General features: G+C 47.9%; 1 protein-coding gene across 1 annotated transcript in view; it reads left to right on the top strand.

Annotated features, from left to right (window-relative positions):
- The window catches only part of GAK (cyclin G associated kinase), a 2,243,070-nt gene that overhangs the window by 1,911,999 nt on the left and 312,021 nt on the right, over window positions 1–19,050 (top strand). The window contains exon 24 of the mRNA XM_069626358.1: window positions 879–998. Within this exon, the coding sequence (XP_069482459.1) occupies window positions 879–998 (120 nt within the window). The remainder of the gene's footprint in view (window positions 1–878; window positions 999–19,050) is intronic.

Below are 19,050 nucleotides of genomic sequence, written 5' to 3'. Positions count from 1 at the left end.
AGAAAGTTTATCATCACATCTTCTGTAGGATGCTGACAAATCTGCTTTTGCTCCATTAAGTTTCAACACTGCCTCATGCCACTCAGCTTGCAAGACATGCTTGCTCTGTGACCTGATTAGGGCTTCAGTAATTGTACCAAAATCTTTCATTCACTGACGTGGCTATAAAGGGAACTTTGTGTTATGTAACTGCTATGTTTGTAGTAGCATGTCATCTCATCTTACTGTTTTATGTGGTTCATCTATTCATAAACAGGTCTAACATACAATTTTCATAAGCAACATATGTTTCTTCTGGGGAAGTTCAAACCGTAATCTTTCTTTTCGTGCTTAGTTTATTCATGAGCACTTTGGTTGATAAGTTTTTCATTGATTTGTTTAAAAAAAACATTTTTTAATATTTATTTTGTGTCTGGGGATGGGTGTTGAGTGTGTGGCTAGAAGAGAGGCTTGTTGGACACTCCATTAAAAAAAGATCAGTGACAAACATATCGAGCAAAAGTAAACTAACAACAAAAAACAAACATAGAACCACTTAAACGACCAGCGATTTTGAATGCACATAGCTCCTGCTTTAAGACAATGGGTTTTTCTACCCTTACCAATTGTCACTGGCCATTTTTGACTTTGCTGAAGCCAAGACCGTTATCGTAGGTGGATTTTCTTCCTCGAAAATAAGTTGAAGTGGAGGACCATAAATGACATGTGCATTTCCTGACGACACTGCCTTAAATTCAATTTTTAAGTCTTAACCACAAGGTGCCCCAAAGTACCAAACATATTGGTAACTGATGGAAATCTAAGTTCTAAGATTGGTAGATTTGTAACTGCTGAATAACTCTTATGATACATATTTGTATGTTATTTTTTTTACGCAGGCCACTCTACATCAGGAAGTCATTCTTCTAGCGCATCTTCAGGCTCAACCACCAGTCATGGAAAATCTTCGAGCTTTGATCCTTTTGCTGATCTTGGGAACATTGGATCTTCCCTTCCTGGTAATTGAAATAAAATTATTTCAATAGCTCAACGTTGACTGTGTTGACATTTTTGATTTTACACTAAATGTTCCATGTTCCTTGTGAGAAGTATTTCAATATTTGGATACTGTTTTGTTTCAGACTTGTATACAGACATTTGTAAACATAGTGTAGGAACATTGAAGTCATCCTTACACTACGGAGGTATTGCAGGCCATGTGTTTTTCTCATTAATTTGTTTTTATGCAACATAATAAGTTGTGTTGCTTCTTCAGCAATCAATATCATTCTGTATTGAATATTTCCTGTTAAACTAGGTAACCCTTGTTGATCTTTGCTCATAATAGGAGTTCAACAGCCCATATGTTAAGTTGCCCTTCCAACTGTTAATCATAGGCTGGGTGGACAACAAAACCACCTTCAGCTGCCACTAGACATTAACCACAATGCTGGTGTGAGAGTGATTTGCAAACGTCCCTGTCAAGATTTTCATTTTACCCTGCTTGCCAGTGCCTAACGTCCGGCCCCATAAGCGGTTAAAATTGTTCACCTTGGGCTGTGGCAGGTTTTACGGCAGAAATTGGTGCTATACCTAATGCAACGCTTTTGAGAGTGCACTCTGGGCTTAGTGCAATGGAAACCTCTACCCCTGAGCACTTTGCTTGTGTACTATTGGACAACTATAGTGTGGTGCACCTATCCCAGTAATATTTAGGTATTTCTTATTACCCTTGTGTAATGATGAACTTTTGATGTCATCACTAACTACACTGTATCACTAAAACAAGGGTTTGCACCTACAATACAGAGCCTCATTATATTACTAGAAACACAAAGTATGCTCTCATTCTACTTAGTATGTATGAATATTCTCTTGTAGAGATATTAACCATACATTAAAACAGTACCACAGTCAAATAAGTAGTGTGTAGATTGGCCCTGATCACCTTAACCAAAAGTAGGCCCATCACTTAAGAAGCGAGTGCACGTTTGTTCATAAAGCAAGTTTATTGTACAAAAGGCCGGGAGGGACTAGATGCCGCTGTAGAGACAAACTAACACAAGGCTCCTCGAACCACACAAGTTGACACATTTTATACATTTTCTAACAATTAAATACTCCCATATATTTTATTACAAATCATCCACCACACATGATTGGAAAAACCTATACAAAAGAAATCCAATCTCCTTTAATTCCCACACTCTAATTAGTCACGTTTATTTCTCCAGCATGTGGTCTGGCATGGATTCTAGTGCTCATGAATGTTCCCTGTCGTCTGGCTGGGAATCCTTGTTAAAAGAAATAAGTTTCACTTTAACTTAAAAACTGTATTTCTCCTCTAAACCAATCACTGTCCTCTGGGTCATACAGCCCCCATCCAATGACAGTCCTCTTCCTAAGCCTCTCCTCTGGCAGCCATCTTCAGATTTTTACCGCCCAGTTCAGTGTTGGGAGTTCTCAAGTTTGTTCTCATAGCTATATGTAATTTCTTTCTGTGTTTTTTTGACGGAAAAAGTTTGATTTTTGTTTCAAGGAAGCCTGTGTGCTCTTTGCATCATCTGCTGACAGCAGGGGCCCATTGTTGGTGAAGTTCTGCACCCCTCAAGGACGAAGATCGTTGAAGATTCTAGAAGGCCCTTGGGCCTACATCACACCCTCTGACCGTGACGGAAAAGGGAAGGTCCCTCTTCAGGCCGTGCACCAAATGCAGGCTACAGAATGTGTTTTTGGAGGACATGCACCTGGACTACAAGGAGGTGGCATGCAAGATATGTCTCGGTTTCTCAAAGAAGACGACGAAGGACGGGCATAGTAGGCTGGTGGCGTGGCTTAATGCCAAGTCCTCTGACCCGTGCTCCAAGCAGTATCATGCCTCACCCGGTCTAAGGAGCGGTCTTCTATGTCCTTTGAGGGCGCCTCATCTGTGGGGGCCCAATATAAGGCCCCGAGCTGCAAGTCCAAGGCCATCAGGTTCACTGTGGAAGCGAGTACCAAGGTGGATAGGGCACGATCAACATCACCTTCTGCCTCCGTTTCCAGTCGGCAATCAAGCTCCTCTTCGAAGAGGAAGTCATCTACCCAGGCTAAACTACGTGAGCCGTCTGAGAAGCCGCAGACAGAGAAGAAGGCGGCCAAACAGCCCAAGCAGGCTCAACCGGCACAGGCAAAGACCTTGTTGGTGACTGCGTTGAAGACTGCTACTGCCACTACCGCTAAGGGTGCTGATCCTGCGAGGGTAGCCCCCATGACTCAGACTGTGTCCCTACCGCCAAGGCGCGACACCGCTGCAGTGACCTTGGCCAAGTCTGCAGGCATACCAGAAGTGGGGAAACCGGCTCAGGCCCCGGTTCAAGATCCTCAGGGGGGGGTGCGGGGGGAGGGGAGGCCCCTACAGGCCCTCGCACAGACCATGGGAGTCTGGTCCACGGATGACGAAGACCATGAGTCCTTACACGCGGTCCACAAGGACATTGAAGAGGAGGAGGAGCAGGACGACGACTATGGCACAGGGCCTAGTTTTCCTGTTCAGTCATTTCAACCAAAAGATATTTCCTTGGATTTTCTGTCTACTCTACACACCTTGGTGTCAGATTCAGTTGAGGATGTCTCCAGCTCCGGTACCTGTGGACCGCCAGGTCCCCGATTCGCCTCTAACGAAAAAGAGAAAGCATCCGACGCCCCCATTTCAACCTCCGTCACCATGTCAGGTCCCTTCTCCCCCAGCAGACCCAGACACGGGTAAGGGGGCGGATACGGCCACAATGACGGATGATATCGAGAATATTGCTGCAGCGGACTGTGAATCTCCGCGTTTGGATGCTCCACATAGGGTGTCCACACTGGATGAGGAGGAATCTTGTACCAGAGGCGTGAGGCCAAGAGGAAGAGTATCATGGCGGTGCCACTTCTGGATGATATTTGGGGTGAACACTCACAAGGCATAGTAGGTTGCCATTGGGTGTTCGTCTCCCCCTCCCCATTGTCTCTTGTTTTGTTGTATTTAATTGTATAACATTGTTGTAAATAAATTGCCTTTATCCCCTGTCCCCTCCCTGTTGCCCTCTGGGTGCTTTGAAACAGTATTTGCTTCCTGTATAAGTGCCTAGCAAGTGAACAATATATAAATGAATGAGGGCCTGGACCTCATGAAGAACCTTTGCACAGCTCCTTCCAGACGGGATAGGCTGGCGAAGAAATATAGAGTGCCGGACTCTGCACAAGTGCCTGAGGTCGCAGCCAACGCTGGATTCTGTGGTATCAGCGGCCGCGAGGAAATGGCCAGTGAACCCGTCCTCATCGTTTTCGGTCCCCCCAGACAGCGAGGGGAAAAGATGGACGCCATGGGAAAGAAGGATCCTGCCCAGGTACGACAGGGAGTTGTGGTACAAGCTGGGACTGATTCTGGAGTTCCTCCCAGACGATAACAACATGGAGGCAATCACTCTCTTCCAGGAAGGGGAAGTTGAGTCTGATCACGCCATCACAGTGGTATTGGATGTCGCTGACACAGGGTTCTGGCAAATCGGGAACAGTGTCTGCCTTCATCTCCATGGTTGGATGAAAATCGCAAATTTCTGTCAGGAGCTCAATGCGAAGGTGCTGGACATTCCCTTCGCCGGAGGAAACCTGTTTGGAAAAGTTGTTGACAAGTCCCTGTAGGCCATCAAAGCAAATACAGAGACAGCCCGTTCCCTGGGCACCCTCCAGAAGCATTGCTCTTCTTTTCGCTCTTCCAGGGGAAAGACGAGCAGGTCCTCAAAAGGTTTCTCAACATCGTACCGACAGCCTTCCAGATCCACAACCCAGGAAGCCTAAAGAGGCCGTTCACAGGCCTACTGTAGCTGAGGACAGCGACGCCGTCACCCGCAAGGCAGAACCCCGGCGCTGAAGCAATCCTGAACAGGCCAGGACAACTGGCCCCCCACTCGTGCACCCCGGTGGGAGGCCAGCTGATGAGGTTCGTCAGCGAGTGGAGAAAGATCACCACTGACGGATGGGTGCTGGACGATCTCACCCAAGGATACACCCTGGAATTTCAACGCAGATGTCAGCGGATTCCTCCGGTTACCTGTCAGGCACAGCACATCCCTCAACTCCTGGAAGAGGTACAGGCCATGCTGCGAAAAGGCACAATAGAGCTAGTTCCCCAACGGCTCTGTGGCTCCTGAGTCTATTCGAGATACCTTCTGGTCAGAAAGAAGACATGGGGCTGAAGGCCCATCCTAGACCTACGACGTCTGAACAAATACCTAAAGTCACAAAAATTCAGGATGCTCACGTTGCAGCATGTGCTCAGCCAACTGGAAAAGGAGACTTCTTGATGTGGTTGGACCTGGAAGACGCCTACTTCCACATCCCCATTCACAAGAAACATAGAACATTTCTATGATTTGTGGTGCAGGGACAGTACTACCCGTTCATGGCCCTACCTTTTGGCTTGAAGTCAGCCCCCATAGTGTTCACGAAATGCCTGGCACCAGTGGTGGTCCATCTAAGTCTACAGGGCATACACTTATACACGTACCTGGACTTGGTGATCCGCAGGAGCTGGTGGACGGACACACGGAGGTGACCGTCAGTCTTCGTACGGATCTGGGATTCTCCGTCAACTATCCAAAATCCTGCTTAACTCCAACACACAACGCGCTGTTCCTGGGCGCCAGACTCAATACAGTGTCTTTTCTGGCATTGCCCTCAGAGGAGAGGATTGCAGCCATTCTATTAAAGGTGCAACGGCTGTCGTCGACAAAGACGGGCACTTTGCGGGCCATCAAGTCATTACTGGGTATAATGTCATCCTGCATCTACCTCGTCTGGCTCGTCAGTTTGCAAATGTGACCCGTTCAGGAATTCCTGGATGCCAGTTGGAAACAGGTGTCCAGAAGCATCACAGACAAGATTTTGCTCAACGATGTGTTACCTCCAAAGCACAGGATTGCAAAGCCTGCTGGGCAGTGTTCTGGGACTTCAATTTATTCCTCCTGTCTCTAAATAGTAAGGTGGTGAGGATCTTCATGGACACCACCACCACCATGTTTTACATTCGGAAGCAGGGGGGCACATCATCCGAGGTGCTCTCCAAGGAAGTGCAGGACTTGTGGCGCTGGCCCATCGGACAGGGGATGTTCCTTCTCCCTCTCCACCTGGCGGGAGTCAAGAACACCATTGCAGACTCTCTCAGCAGGGAACTGCGCTCCTGCCACGAGTGGGAGCTTCATCAGGATCAGGATCAGGTGGACCGCCTATTCGTCAAGTGCGGCAGACCTCAGATCGATCCGTTTGCGACGGCGTTGAACTCCAAGTGCCTGAAGTTTGCCAGCAGATTCCAACAACCGAGGAGCCTGGGTGAAGGGTACTCCTTCCTGTGGGAAGGGCTGTTTCTGTATGCGTTCCTCCATTCCCTCTCCTGCTACAAGTCATCAACATACAGTGTCAATTCAAGATTATACTCATCGCCCAGGACCTTCTCAGCTTGTCTGCGTCGGCTCCGGTCCAGCTGCTAGTGGTTTCCCGGATCTGCTCACCAGAGAAGGAGGCGCGATCCTTCATTACGACCCAGGATCATTGAACTTGAGGACTTTGCTCCTGCAGCTCTAGAGTTTGGTGGGTTTGCGTTGCCGGCAGACTGTAGGGAGGTCCTCGCCAAGGCCATGGCGTCGCCGACCTTGAAGTACTACGGTCTCATGTGGAAGCTTTTTGCTACGTGGTGCCGGTCACAGAAGATTACTCCTCTGAGGGTCATGGACCCACAGATCCTTCCGTACTTGCTACCCTTGGCCAAGGCAGGACTGGTGCACACATCCATCAAGGTACATCTAGCGGCTTTCTCCCGCTACACCAGGTCACCAGGAAGATCTTCACTTTGGTCCCACCGACTCTTCAAGGAGTTTCTCAAAGGACTTTTCAGATCTTTCCCGCCGGTGAAGGCTCCTGCCCTGGCATGGGAACTCAACGTGGTTCTGACGAGGCTCATGGGGGCCCCCTTTAAGCCTTTCCATCAGGCCCCACTCAAGTTTCTCTCGTGGAAAATGGCTTTCCTTCTGGCCATCACCTCTGCCAGAAGGATAGGTGAGATCCAGGCCCTATCCTGCAAGCAACCATCCCTGACTTTACACAAATCGAGGGTGGTTCTGCGTCCACACCCCTATATCATGCTGAAGGTTCAGTCTGAATTCATCGTCGACAAGCCTTTGGTGTTGCCTGTTTTTTTCTCAAAACCATTGTTGCCGGCAGAAAGGGCCTTGCACTCGCTGGACGTTGTTTGTGCCCTGAAGTTCTACGTGGCACGACCAACGTATTTCAAGAAGACTTAACTGTTTGTGAACTTTGGTCCTGTGAACCTTGGGAAGGCCTTGTCCAATGCTCCCATTTCAAGGTGGCTCTCCGGGTGCATCATACACTATCATCGGTTGGCAAATTGACCGCTGGCCGTCCGTCCGAGAGCCCACTCCACCAGAGCAATCGATACGACGTCTGCATTCCTGTCTGGTGAGCTCCTGCTGGACATCTGCAGGGCTGCTACGTGAAGGTCCACGTAAACGTTCATGAAGTTCTACTGCATCAATGGGGATTCCAGGGAGGAGTCCAGAGTCGGCCATGCAGTGCTACACAACCTGTTCACTAAAGGGGAGCCTATTCCAGAGGTAAGAGTTAATTGCTTCTGTTGAGCCTTGATACCTCCTGTGGTTGTGTATTGTTGTACTGCTATACATTCATTGTTCATGGGCATGTGAATCCATGCCAGACCCCATGCTGGAGAAGGTTTGTTACTTACCTGTAATTATTGTTCTCTTGCATCCCATCCCCTTTCCTCCATACTGTATGGGCGTCCCTCGTGAGGGACGGGAGACTGAACCTTTTTCACCAGAAAAAATCTTCTTACCCTTTAAATTCAGAAGCACACGGGGCGTGGCCCTGGGAGCATGCGCTCGCCTGACTCCACTCACCAGCGCCTCTCCTCAGTCCAGTGCTCCTGGGTTTGGCTTTGGCCATGTAATTCCACGCGCGGGTATTACTTCTCTTGTGTCTTTTTGTCTTTTTATCATTCAGGTACTCGGTCCTCAAGCGTCACGCTCCCCCCCGGTGGATGTCGACTTCTACAGGGTTCAGCAGGTGCCCATCCTGTGATGAGCTCTTTCCAACTTCAGACCCCCACGTCCTCTGCCTACGTTGCCTTGGCCCTGACCACAGCTGGCAAGCTTGTATCACGTGCAACGCACTTTCCTAGAGGTCTCTAAAGAAAGACTAGCCAGGTAGAGGGAGCTCTTCCAGAGAACGCCTCCTGAGGACCGGAAGGAAAATCATCGATCCAGGCCCAAGGTAGGGCCACTCTTTTCGAGCGCAACCCGCAAGGATGACTCCTTCCCAGGACTCGCCCGTGCAGGAGGAACCGCTCAGGTTCTCATACAAGCACAAGTACCGAGGCCAACACAGCTACTGTCCGGTAGGCCGAGGGGGTCAGTGGATCCTCCCAGTGACAGCGCTGAGGGACCGGAAGGTTCTTTTACCAGGTATTCACCCGAGGGGCCACGCCCTAGTACCAGCAACATGTCAGACGGGGCGCCTATACACAGTATTACTGGCAGATCCACCAAGGGCGAAACGCCTACCAGGTCTTGGCCTGAAATACTGGGATTACTCCCGAGGGGCAATCCCCTAGTTATGGCACATGTACCGAGGCTAGTCCAGCTACCGACCTCACGGCTGACGGGTCTCCGGATACTTCTGGTGCCAGTGCTGAGGGACCGCAAGGTTCATTTACCGGGGTTACTCCCAAGGGGCAACGCCCTAGTACCGGCATCATACCCGAGTGGGTGCCTTCACGCAGCACTACCGGCAGCTCTGCCAAGGGCAATACTCCTTTGGTTCCAACACCAAGCGTCTTTGACTGGGCTGGTTCAAGCCAGCCAGGCACCACGACTTTGGCACGCAGCTCGACAAAATGGCCGCCGCGCCAGACAAGATGGCGATCATCCGATACCCCCTCTTGCAGAGCGGGCAGAGGAAAGAGTCACAAGGTGGGACTGGTGTCAGCCAGGTACGTGGCTTACAGTTTATCAAACAGCAGCGCAGCGCCGGGAAGGTTTGCCCTGCACCCTAGGCAGAGTGTGCCCTGGCCCCAGCCGCCCTTGGCCGCTCCGTCAATATCACCTGCCACCTCTTCAGCTTCCGAAGACAGTTTGTTCGAAAGGTTCCTAGGGCTGAGGTGAACTCCCCAGATAGGGGCCGTCCTCCGGGATGCCATTAGGGACATGCTCCCTCGGGTCACCCCGCCAGCACCCACAGTCATTCCTCCGATGGCTCCGGTGCCACATGCCCCAGCGCAGACGCCGCTGCCCCAGCCGGCTCCTCCGATGACGCCTTCCCTGCCTCCCACAGTACAGGCTGTTCCACAGCAGCCACCGGCTCCAGGTTCCACTGCGCAGCCCTCGGCGCCCAGCACTCCTCCTCCATCACCGGACCCCCAGGCCTGGTAGACACGGACAAGGAGGAGGACTCTGGCACGCCATCTTCAGCCAGGGCCTTCCTCGAACGCCTTGCAGGTTTGGCAGAGTATTTGGGCCTTCCTCAGCCCGAGGTAGAGCAGTCCAAGGAGGTGTTCTGAGCAGTAGTCCTCACCTTAAGACCCCCTGCCAAAACAGGGATCTCGATGCAGAAAGATGAAGTTGCCCTGGCCAAGAAGGGGTGGCTCAAGCCACACTCGGCCCAGCCTGTCAATCGTCGCCCAAGTACAGGCATATGGAGGGGGACACTCTTGCTTTCAGCGCATCCTCAAACGCACTCTTCTGTGATAGCTGCGGCGTCACTCTATTCCGAGCCTCAGTCGTCCTCGGCCACCTCATCCTCGACGCTGCCCGGCAAGGAGGAGATGATCTTGTAGGCATACGGGACGAAGCTGTACTTCAGCGCCGCCTTGCACCAGTGCCAGGCCAACGCTGATGCCATGTTGGCAGCCGCTAACCAAGGGCTCTGGCGGGCAATTGCGAACTTCCTCCCAGTAATTCCGGCACAGAGCCAAGCACGCTTGAAGGCAGGACTAGGAGAATCCAGGCTGGTAGCGCAGGACATTATAGTCCACCGTGGTCCACATCGATACCTCTGCCTGGGCCATCTGCATTGCCAAGGACATGAGAAGGTTGGCCTGGCTCCGGGCTACTAAGTTTAATCCCGATGTCCAGGAACGCATATTGGACCTGCCCTTCGATGGCAGTGACATCTTCCGCTCCACCACGGATGAGGTATTAGATAAAAAGAACAGCAGCTTTCAAACCGCGAAGTCTATATTCTTACAAAGGCCATGCCCAAGGCCTCACCCAGTTGCAGCAACGCTCCGACAAGGGGTGGGTGTTTGGCGGGTTACGAGGCTTCCAGGAACGGAGGTCCAGACAAACGGACCGTTCTCTGAGTCCGCATCAGAGGAAACTACTAAAGGGGGCCAGGGGTGGGGGGCGAAAGGGTTTTTTCCAATCCTCCTCCTCCGCAACAGCCTCGGAGGGAGAAAGAGGCATGACACGCCCGTTCGAGTCCACGTGTGTCTGGGGGGCAGGGGCAGGCTTGCCTTTCCACCCACAATCTCTCCCTCCCTCTGCAAAAAATTCAAGATGGTTACGCCAGCTCTTATTGTGGAAACACTGGATAGGAGAGACTGATGTGCTCCGTGGATCTGAAGGACGCTTACCTACACGTCCCGATTTGGCAGCCGCATCGTTCCTTACCGCGTTTCAGGATCATGGGCTTCTGTTTCCAATACAAGGTGCTACCCTTTGGCTTCAACTTAGCTCCCAGGGTATTTACATGGTTGATGAATGCAGTGGCAGCCCTTCTCAGGGCCCAGGGCCACCACGTCTACCCATGCCTGGACGACTGGCTCGTCCGGGCCTCCTCTCCGGAAGCGGTTCACCATACTGCCTCCGATGCACACTCCACCACTGGGGTTCACTATCAATCTCAAGAAGTCTCCGCTGCAGCGCACGCAGAGCCTGACCTTCTTGGGCCTCATCTAGGATACAAGCTCTGTGAGTCTTTCCCTCGTAGCACAAGATTGCGGCTATCAAGAGAGCTACAGCTCACTTCCTCTCCAGGCCCGTGACCTCGGCCTTGTGGTATCAACACCTACTGGGGCTTGTGGCAGCAGTCCTTTTGGCCGTGCCCCACACAAGATTTAGGAGGCAGAGATTACAGCTGCTTTTCGTAGCCTCATGGAATCAGGAGAAGGGATCCCAAGAGGAGCCAGTCAACATTCCGCCCTTTCTCCTCTCAGACCTCCAGTGGGGGTCTGCAGACTTCAACCTGATGCAGGGCAAGCCCTTCCGGCAGCCGGACCCTCGGGTCACAGGTACTACGGACTTGAAGGCCATATGGTTGGCTCTCAACGCCTTTCTCCCTCTTATCGAGGGCAAGCCACAACATGCATGGGGGCACCAGATCCCCTCCGCTGTGCAACCTAGCAGTCGGCATGTGGGAATGGGTTCTTGAGAACGACATTAGCCTCATGGCTGTCCACCTCCCGGGGGAATCCAACCTGGAAGCGGACAGGCTCAGCAAACTAAGGGCGGACAATTACGAGTGGCAATTGAACAACCTGGTACTAAAGGAGATCTTCCTCAGGCGGGGGCATCCCTGAGTGCATCTGTTTGCCTCCCGGAACAACAGGAAATGCCAACAGTTTGCCTGGAATAGTGTTTGTAAATACCTTTTCAAACCTTTCTTATAAGATCAAAAATATTGTCAATAAAACTTGGAAAAAAGTCTATAACAACAAAGATACTCCCCCCCCCCCCTACTTGTGGCGTTTAGAAGAAGCCAAAATCGTAAAAACATGTTGGTGAGGAATGACATCTCTGAAACAGAAATCTGTGCCCCGCCAAACCACTCTTTGGGGCTTCCCTACTGTGAAAGGCCATTTTCCATGCGGACAGTGTACCATGTGCAGATTTACCAAGGAAACCACTCATGTCAATATTGGCCTAGAAACAGATTGGGTACAAGGCGAGATGACAAATTGCAATACAGAAAATGTCATTTATATGATTACGTGCCCTTGTGGTTTAAAGTATATTGGGAAAACCAACAGAAAATGTCGCATTAGGATGATAGAGCATCGGAGTTCTATTAAAAACAAAGTGTTAACTGCACCAATGGTAAAACATTTTGTAGAAAAAGAGAATAGTCAGAGTTTTGAATGGACTATTCTAAAAAAGGTCACAGGTTCAAGCAAAAACGATACGGACCGTAGATTGGCTAATTTGGAGCAAAAAATGTTCTTCAAAATTCAAAGCCATATTGACGGGTTAAATGAAGGAATTGATTGGCATCATGTAAAATTATGAGTGGTATATTTTCATCATTGATGTTGTCTTCCTCTAGGTCAATAACTGATCATAACAAAGTAAGAAGCACTATTGGTATTCATAATTGATGTATAATGAGCGAGGTCTGTTCTATAACATGTAACAAGCTAAATTTGGACACCATTGTACCACCATGGCAGCACTTTTGTGATTCTTGACATGTTTTTTTCATTTCCAATGTACGAGATGTGGATTGTTTTAACATCCGATAAATTCAAGGCTATTTTGTATTCTTTTCCATCTTGCAGCCAGTTCCCTTACCATTCTACATCATTGTTTTCATTACAGGACTTGTTCTGACGTTATCAGCATGTTGCCTTGCTCACGCTAAAACAGGACGCTCTATGCCGGTTATGAGGCCGTTTTTTTGTTATGGTAAACTTACTTAATGAATGTCCAGTTGAGTAGCTTAGTGCGATTTATCCATATTTTTGGTTTTTTAAAAATAAAAGTAAAGGGAACCGTTAGTTGATGATGTACATGTAGGAACTTTGTGTTATACATGTTGGTTTACATCGGTCCAGGTTCCTGAGCTCAATCTAATATGGTGCACGATATGCCTGGGATGTTTGCCGTAGATGAGAGTCCTTTGTTTGTTTTTCACTCTATTTACACTGTTGAATCCGGCACTTCGCGCAAATCTGGCGAAGCGCGTTCTGGTGGAAACTAACGTTTCAGGTAAATGTGCGATGTGGCTTTGATCGTCTCTTGCTGATTATTGTAGCAATTAGCCTTTGAGAAAGAGAAGTTTTGTTGTTAAATGTGTAACGCTAATATGGTGGAATGCAGATTATCTAGCCTGTTCACCCGCGGTAATGAGATTCATTGTAAGACGTGCACAGGCGTGTGTAAAAGTAATGCTAATACGACAGAAACGCAGATTATCTACCCTGTTCACTCGCAGTAATGAGATTCTTTGTAAGACGCGTACCGGCATGTGTAAAAGTGTTGTGATCTTGCTTTTGGGAAACATTGAGCTAGATGGGTATCCCACACTTAGATGGTTGTATTTAGAGTTGTATAAATATAGAGCCGCGCTATGAGAAGTGACATATCTGTTTATTCATTATGTCGTTTCAGTGGTGTGTGCGTTTACTGGCACGCTGTGGATCTAAATCTGTAGTCCAGCAATGGACGGAGACCAGAAGTGTGGTCATTAAATAACAAACCACTCAGGTAATTTATTGTTGTATTTCAATTAGCTATAAAGGTACTAGTTCAGTCTATTCACTGCGTGACACAACAGAGTTGATGGATGGCTTAGTTTTCTTGAAGATATCTGTTGGGGTTTTTTATGCTATTCATAAGCATGACGTGTATTTGAAGAGCTTGATGTTTCAAGCAGTAGGCAATTAATATAAAGAAAACAGTTGCAGGAGACTCAATAATCAAAGGTATATAGTCTCTGGAATTTGTCGATTCAGTCTATTTTATAACCGTTTTGGTAGCTTGCCTATCTGAATTTGTGAAGATAGAGGCTAGCTTTCCTATCTGGGAGTATTTATCTCATGGCCACTAATATAGGGTTTCTATTTTTGTTTTTAGGTTTTTAGGAAACCCCTTTTTTTCTCGATCCTTGAACTATTGGTGTTGAAGGAATCCACTTCTCTAACAAAAATTCCCCCGATGATTGTTCCGTCATTGAAGACATTGTGAACAGAAACATGTTGGGATTTTATTTTCTGACACACATGTTGAAAAATGTATTCTTTATGTACTTTCTTGGTTGTATGTTGTAAATTCTGTTATGTGATGTATTTATGATTTACACAGGTGATTTCCTTTAATTGAAGGTTGTTCAAGGGATAAAAATGGGTGGCTGTATGTTTTTATAATATGTATGAATTCTTTTTACACTGACAAAATATATTTTTTTAAGAAAAGAACAATAATTTTTTTGAATAAATTGAATTGAAATTTAATAGTATATTGAGGTTGTGCAGGACATTCATTTTTTCAGTTTCTGTGCTATATGAATTTACCTCTATTATTAGGCCTATGAGATGATGGTATTCTAACTATTCTGTACCTTCCTCCTTTGTGTATTTAATATGATTAGGTCTACCCCCACCGTGGAGTATGGTTGTTCGAAAAAGAGGGGGCCCGTTTGTTTGACCTGTTTTATACATATATAAACAGTTTGCCTCCTGGCAGGGGCAGGGCTCCGACTCCCTGAGCGATGCATTCCAGGTCCAATGGAACGACAGAACGGCATATGCCTTCCCGCCCACACCCCTAGTCCACAGGGTGATCTGCAAGATAAAGGAATCCCGGCACCTCAGCATCCTTTTGATAGCTCCCTGGTGGCCGTCCAGACCGTGATTCTCCTGGCTCCTCAGCCTTTCGGACAGACCACCCATTCACCCACTGCTGGGCCCAGCTCCTCTCCTGGCCCAGCAGGGGGGCAGGGTACTCCACCCTGCTCCTCACAAGCTAGCCCTCGCAGCATGGCTCCTGAGCAGGTCACGCTGAAACACTTAAGCCTATCTCAGGCTAAGTTGGAGATCATCCAGGGCACTAGAAGCAAGGCTACTAGGAACCAACATAAGAGTAAATAGTCAAGCGACATCTGGTGGGCCTCCACAGGCTTTACACGCCCAAGGTGGAACCTTAATTTGGTGTTGGGCGCCTCGGCGCACAAACCTTATGAGCCTATGCCGTCCGCGGACATCAGGCTGGTCACCATAAAGACAGCTCTGCTCGTGGGCCTCTCCTCAGCTCGCAGAGTCAGCGAGATCCAGGCTCTGGTGGCATCAGAACCCTACACCACTTTTCACAGGGACAACGTCGTCCTGCGGACGCACCCTGCTTTCCTACCCAAGGTGACACCTCCTTCCATCTCAACGAGGAAATAGCGGACGCCTTGTTTGTCACTTTCGGTGGGTCAAGGCCCGGTTATCCAAGGCCTCCATAGCAAGGGGATGATTGCGGCCATCAAGGAGGCATATGAGGGGCAGCACAAACGGTGCCAGCTAACTTACATGCCCATCCGGTGAGAGCCAAGGCCACGGCCATCACGTTCCAACGGCATGTGCCGTGGCAGGCCATCAGCATGGCGGCTTCCTGGGCCACCCCTTCAGCTTTCTGTAAACACTACTATTTGGACGCCGCCTCTAGGTCAGACACAGCATTCGGGCCGGCGGTTCTAAGAAACCTGTGTTCTTAAGGAGGGGCCCCTCTCCACCCTGGGGCTACATTCAGTTGTAATCGCCCATACAGTATGGTGGAAAGGGGACGGGATGTAAGAGTAATCAACAGTTACTCACTGTAGTGACTAATGTACTCTTAGTCCATAGTGCCCTTTCCTCCATATGTCCCACCATCCTCCCCCTAATAGTACTGGTGTCATTAGGAAAGGCCTATCATTGTCACTGCGTCAATGGGGACTGAGGCATGGCCCTGGTGGGCGGAGTCAGGTGACAGCATGCACCAGGGCCGCGCCCACGCGTACTTCTGAATTTAATGGGGAAGAAGATTTCTTCTGGTGAAAAAGATTCCGTCTCCCGTCCTTCACGACGGATTGCACATACCGTATGGAGGAAAGGGGATTATGGACTAAGAGTACGTTAGTCACTACAGTGAGTAACTGTTAATTTCACCAGCATGGGTCTGGCATGGATTCACATGCGAACCCTCCTTCCGCCCCCTCTGCTGCTCTTCTTGGTTATACTGCCACTTTACGGGCTTACCAAATCTGAAGATGGCTGCCAGAGGAGGGGCTTAAGGAGAGAGGACTGTCATTGGATGGAGGCAGTATGACCCAGAGGACAGTGATTGGTTTAGAGGAGAAATACAGTTTTTAAGTGAAAGTGAAACTTTTTTCTTTTACTGGGGATTCCCAGCCTGACGATGGGGAATATTCATGAGCATGTGAATCCATGCCAGACCCATGCTCGAAAACAGTAGTTACAGGAAAGTAACTTAAACCTTAAGTACTATCATCATCTCATATACGTTGCACACCTCTTTTCTGGGGTCCTTCCGGGGTAGGTCATGACGTCGTCGCATTGTTACACATTTATACACAAACATAATTCATTACAAGTTCCAGCTGGCCTGACACCTCTGGCCCCGCACGTGATGCACATGGTTTTCAAAAACACTTTAACGATATGGGGAGGGGAGAAATAAAGAAGTTCCCTTTGAACTGGCGATAAATATCTTACTGGTACAGACTTGCTGGCATGACACCCTTGTTTCACTCTATCTAAAAACTACTACCACTTCAACCAGCATGGCCTCTGACATATTCTGTGAAACCTGACCAAAACCCATAAAGCACTTGTCAATTCTGCCCTTGACTGGACCTTACATCCAGTTTATTTGTTGGTCACAAAAAGATGGCCGAACACCTCTGGACAATGAATAACGAGCTCCCTTGTACGTAAACAGATTGCATATCCTTTACTCAATAGTGCTAAGCCATAAAAACCAGAACCTGCCTGGAACTGACCATCTGATATTGTCGCAGCTGCTCCCTGGCCTCCATCAGCCTTCAACCTTGCTCAACTAGCGTTCCCAGCCAACCAGAGGTCATGCTGCCAACCCAGGATCCTAGCCTGTGCAATTCCTAACAAATGAGGGGACTCTGCAGCATCTGTCTATTCATCATGTACCCCAACTGTCACAAAACACATTTCCCTCAAGACCCTCATGTATGAATGTCTGTGCATGCATGTTCAAGACTATTGCGTCCTCTCATAGGGATTCCCTCGTTGCAAATCTTTTTTCGCGCATGAGCATATGAAGCTCCTTGTTGCCCAACTTCTAGGCGCCAAGTGGCACAACACACCTCCATTGCATGTATATTTCATCTGCGGTTTTCACATTTATCTTGTTGTGCACCTGAAAATCTAAAATGCATCAACTGAAACACAATGTAACACTAAAAGTAACACATATCACATTAACTACACTAGATACATATAAGATGGCAACATCGCGTCAATTTCGCCATACCCCCAGTCACCAATATGGCGCTCGCAACATGAAACCCCTCTTTCTCATTGCAACCTCTATCGACCTCCTCAACCGTAGTCCCAAATATTAACAATAATGTTGTTGAATATAGTCCTAGCATCCTACTCTTCTCCCCTCTATTTCAAGGACTCTAAAGCCTTCACAGCTAATTGTTGATGTGTATGGCTACCTATAATATGACACAGTAAAACTAAAAATTAAAGCCGCAAATTATTAAAGCAGAAAATTGATTTTGTTCCAAACTATATACCTATTGAATGGACATGGCTGAACAACTCAATCAAAATCACCTGGTTTCTAAGGGCTATTACCTAATATAAAGCATTGTATTAAAAAAACAGGTAAAACAAGTGAAAAGCACCTGCTGTGAGTTTCTACTTTCTATCCACTAGTCTGTATATGTGGTTCCACTTATCCTGTGGAAGGAGCGTGGGTTTTGACATGCTATTTGCTCAGGTTCCCTCACGCATGGTTCTGCACACACCAGAGAACACTTGGGAGCATCATTTTAAGTATAATTTTTTTTGTTATGTTATAAAATAACCTTTAACAACCTTTCTTTAAAAAGTCATAATTACATAGCAATACATTGTACAAAAAACCTTATCAATGCACTTAAAGCGTATACTAAATCAGTTTAGACAAAAACAATCAATTACATTTACCCAAAAGCATAAATCAACCTCTTTAGGTAATAAATAAAGAAAAGAAAATTACTAAGAAAACCAAAAAACCACAATGAATTAAGAATCACAACTAGTTACTTTAATAACGAGACTCTTTAAAGAAATGAATTGCTGCCGTTAGCCAATGATTAGCACCGTGAGAACTCATAACTCATTGCCAGACCATGCCCACTTCTCCGATGGACACTTTTTCTACCAAGTGATCAAAGTAATGATTACACCTATCATTTAAAACCCTACAGTGTAGCAGCAAATGCTGCAGTCACTCAAACTGGCCCTGCTCCAATCGATAGCGACAAGACCTTAACTCCCACAGAATCCCAACTCTAGCACCCTCAATTTCTTTAGTTGGTAGTAGATTGATTCCCATCCTCATAGCCGTTCTATGCCATGACGGGCTCAGTGTTTTGCTTATGTAGGTCGGTGGCATCCCCACAGGCCTTGCATCTATGAGCAGGTCTTTAAATCGCTCATGCAATCTTACTTTTTCAATCGTCAGGAACCAATCTTTCTTTTAATTGTATCTTAGTTTACAAAGGGGAGTACAGGAACATGTCCATTGAGATGCCACTTTCCTCCAGGATTTGGTAACTTTCCTGCTCCCATTTATTGAGGCAGCGCCAAGTTTTGGAGTTTAGGAGCAGCCTCAATTCCCACCAGATAGAACCCTGCTCAGCGCACAAGAAGTTGTTCAGTACTGCAAGGTTTTTTGACAAGATATGAAACTTGATGGAGGGCAGGCCTAATTCATAGTGAATCACCACCGAAGGTACAGCATTCGGAAGCGTCAGGACTTTCCTCCAAAAGAGGCCCTCAATCACTTCCCAGCACGTCGCAAGTGGAAGTCCCTGATTTTCCCCACCGTATATCAGGGAGGGAACGACTTTCAGTTTACAGTATTCCATCAGAGGTGTTAATTAGAAGAAACCAAATTTTCTATTTATTGCAGTGTCCTGGGCCGCCACCAATTTTACCTTGGAGGTCAGGTGATTCTGCAGTTCGGTATTGTTCTACAGTACCTGCAATCTAGTGCCCAAATAAACAAGTGT

This window comes from Ambystoma mexicanum, chromosome 6p (genome assembly GCF_040938575.1).
Source record: "Ambystoma mexicanum isolate Mex_15411 chromosome 6p, UKY_AmexF1_1, whole genome shotgun sequence".
Classification (NCBI taxonomy): domain Eukaryota; kingdom Metazoa; phylum Chordata; class Amphibia; order Caudata; family Ambystomatidae; genus Ambystoma; species Ambystoma mexicanum.
The sequence above is the reverse complement of the archived record's forward strand: the minus strand, read 5'-3'. Positions and strand labels throughout refer to the sequence as shown.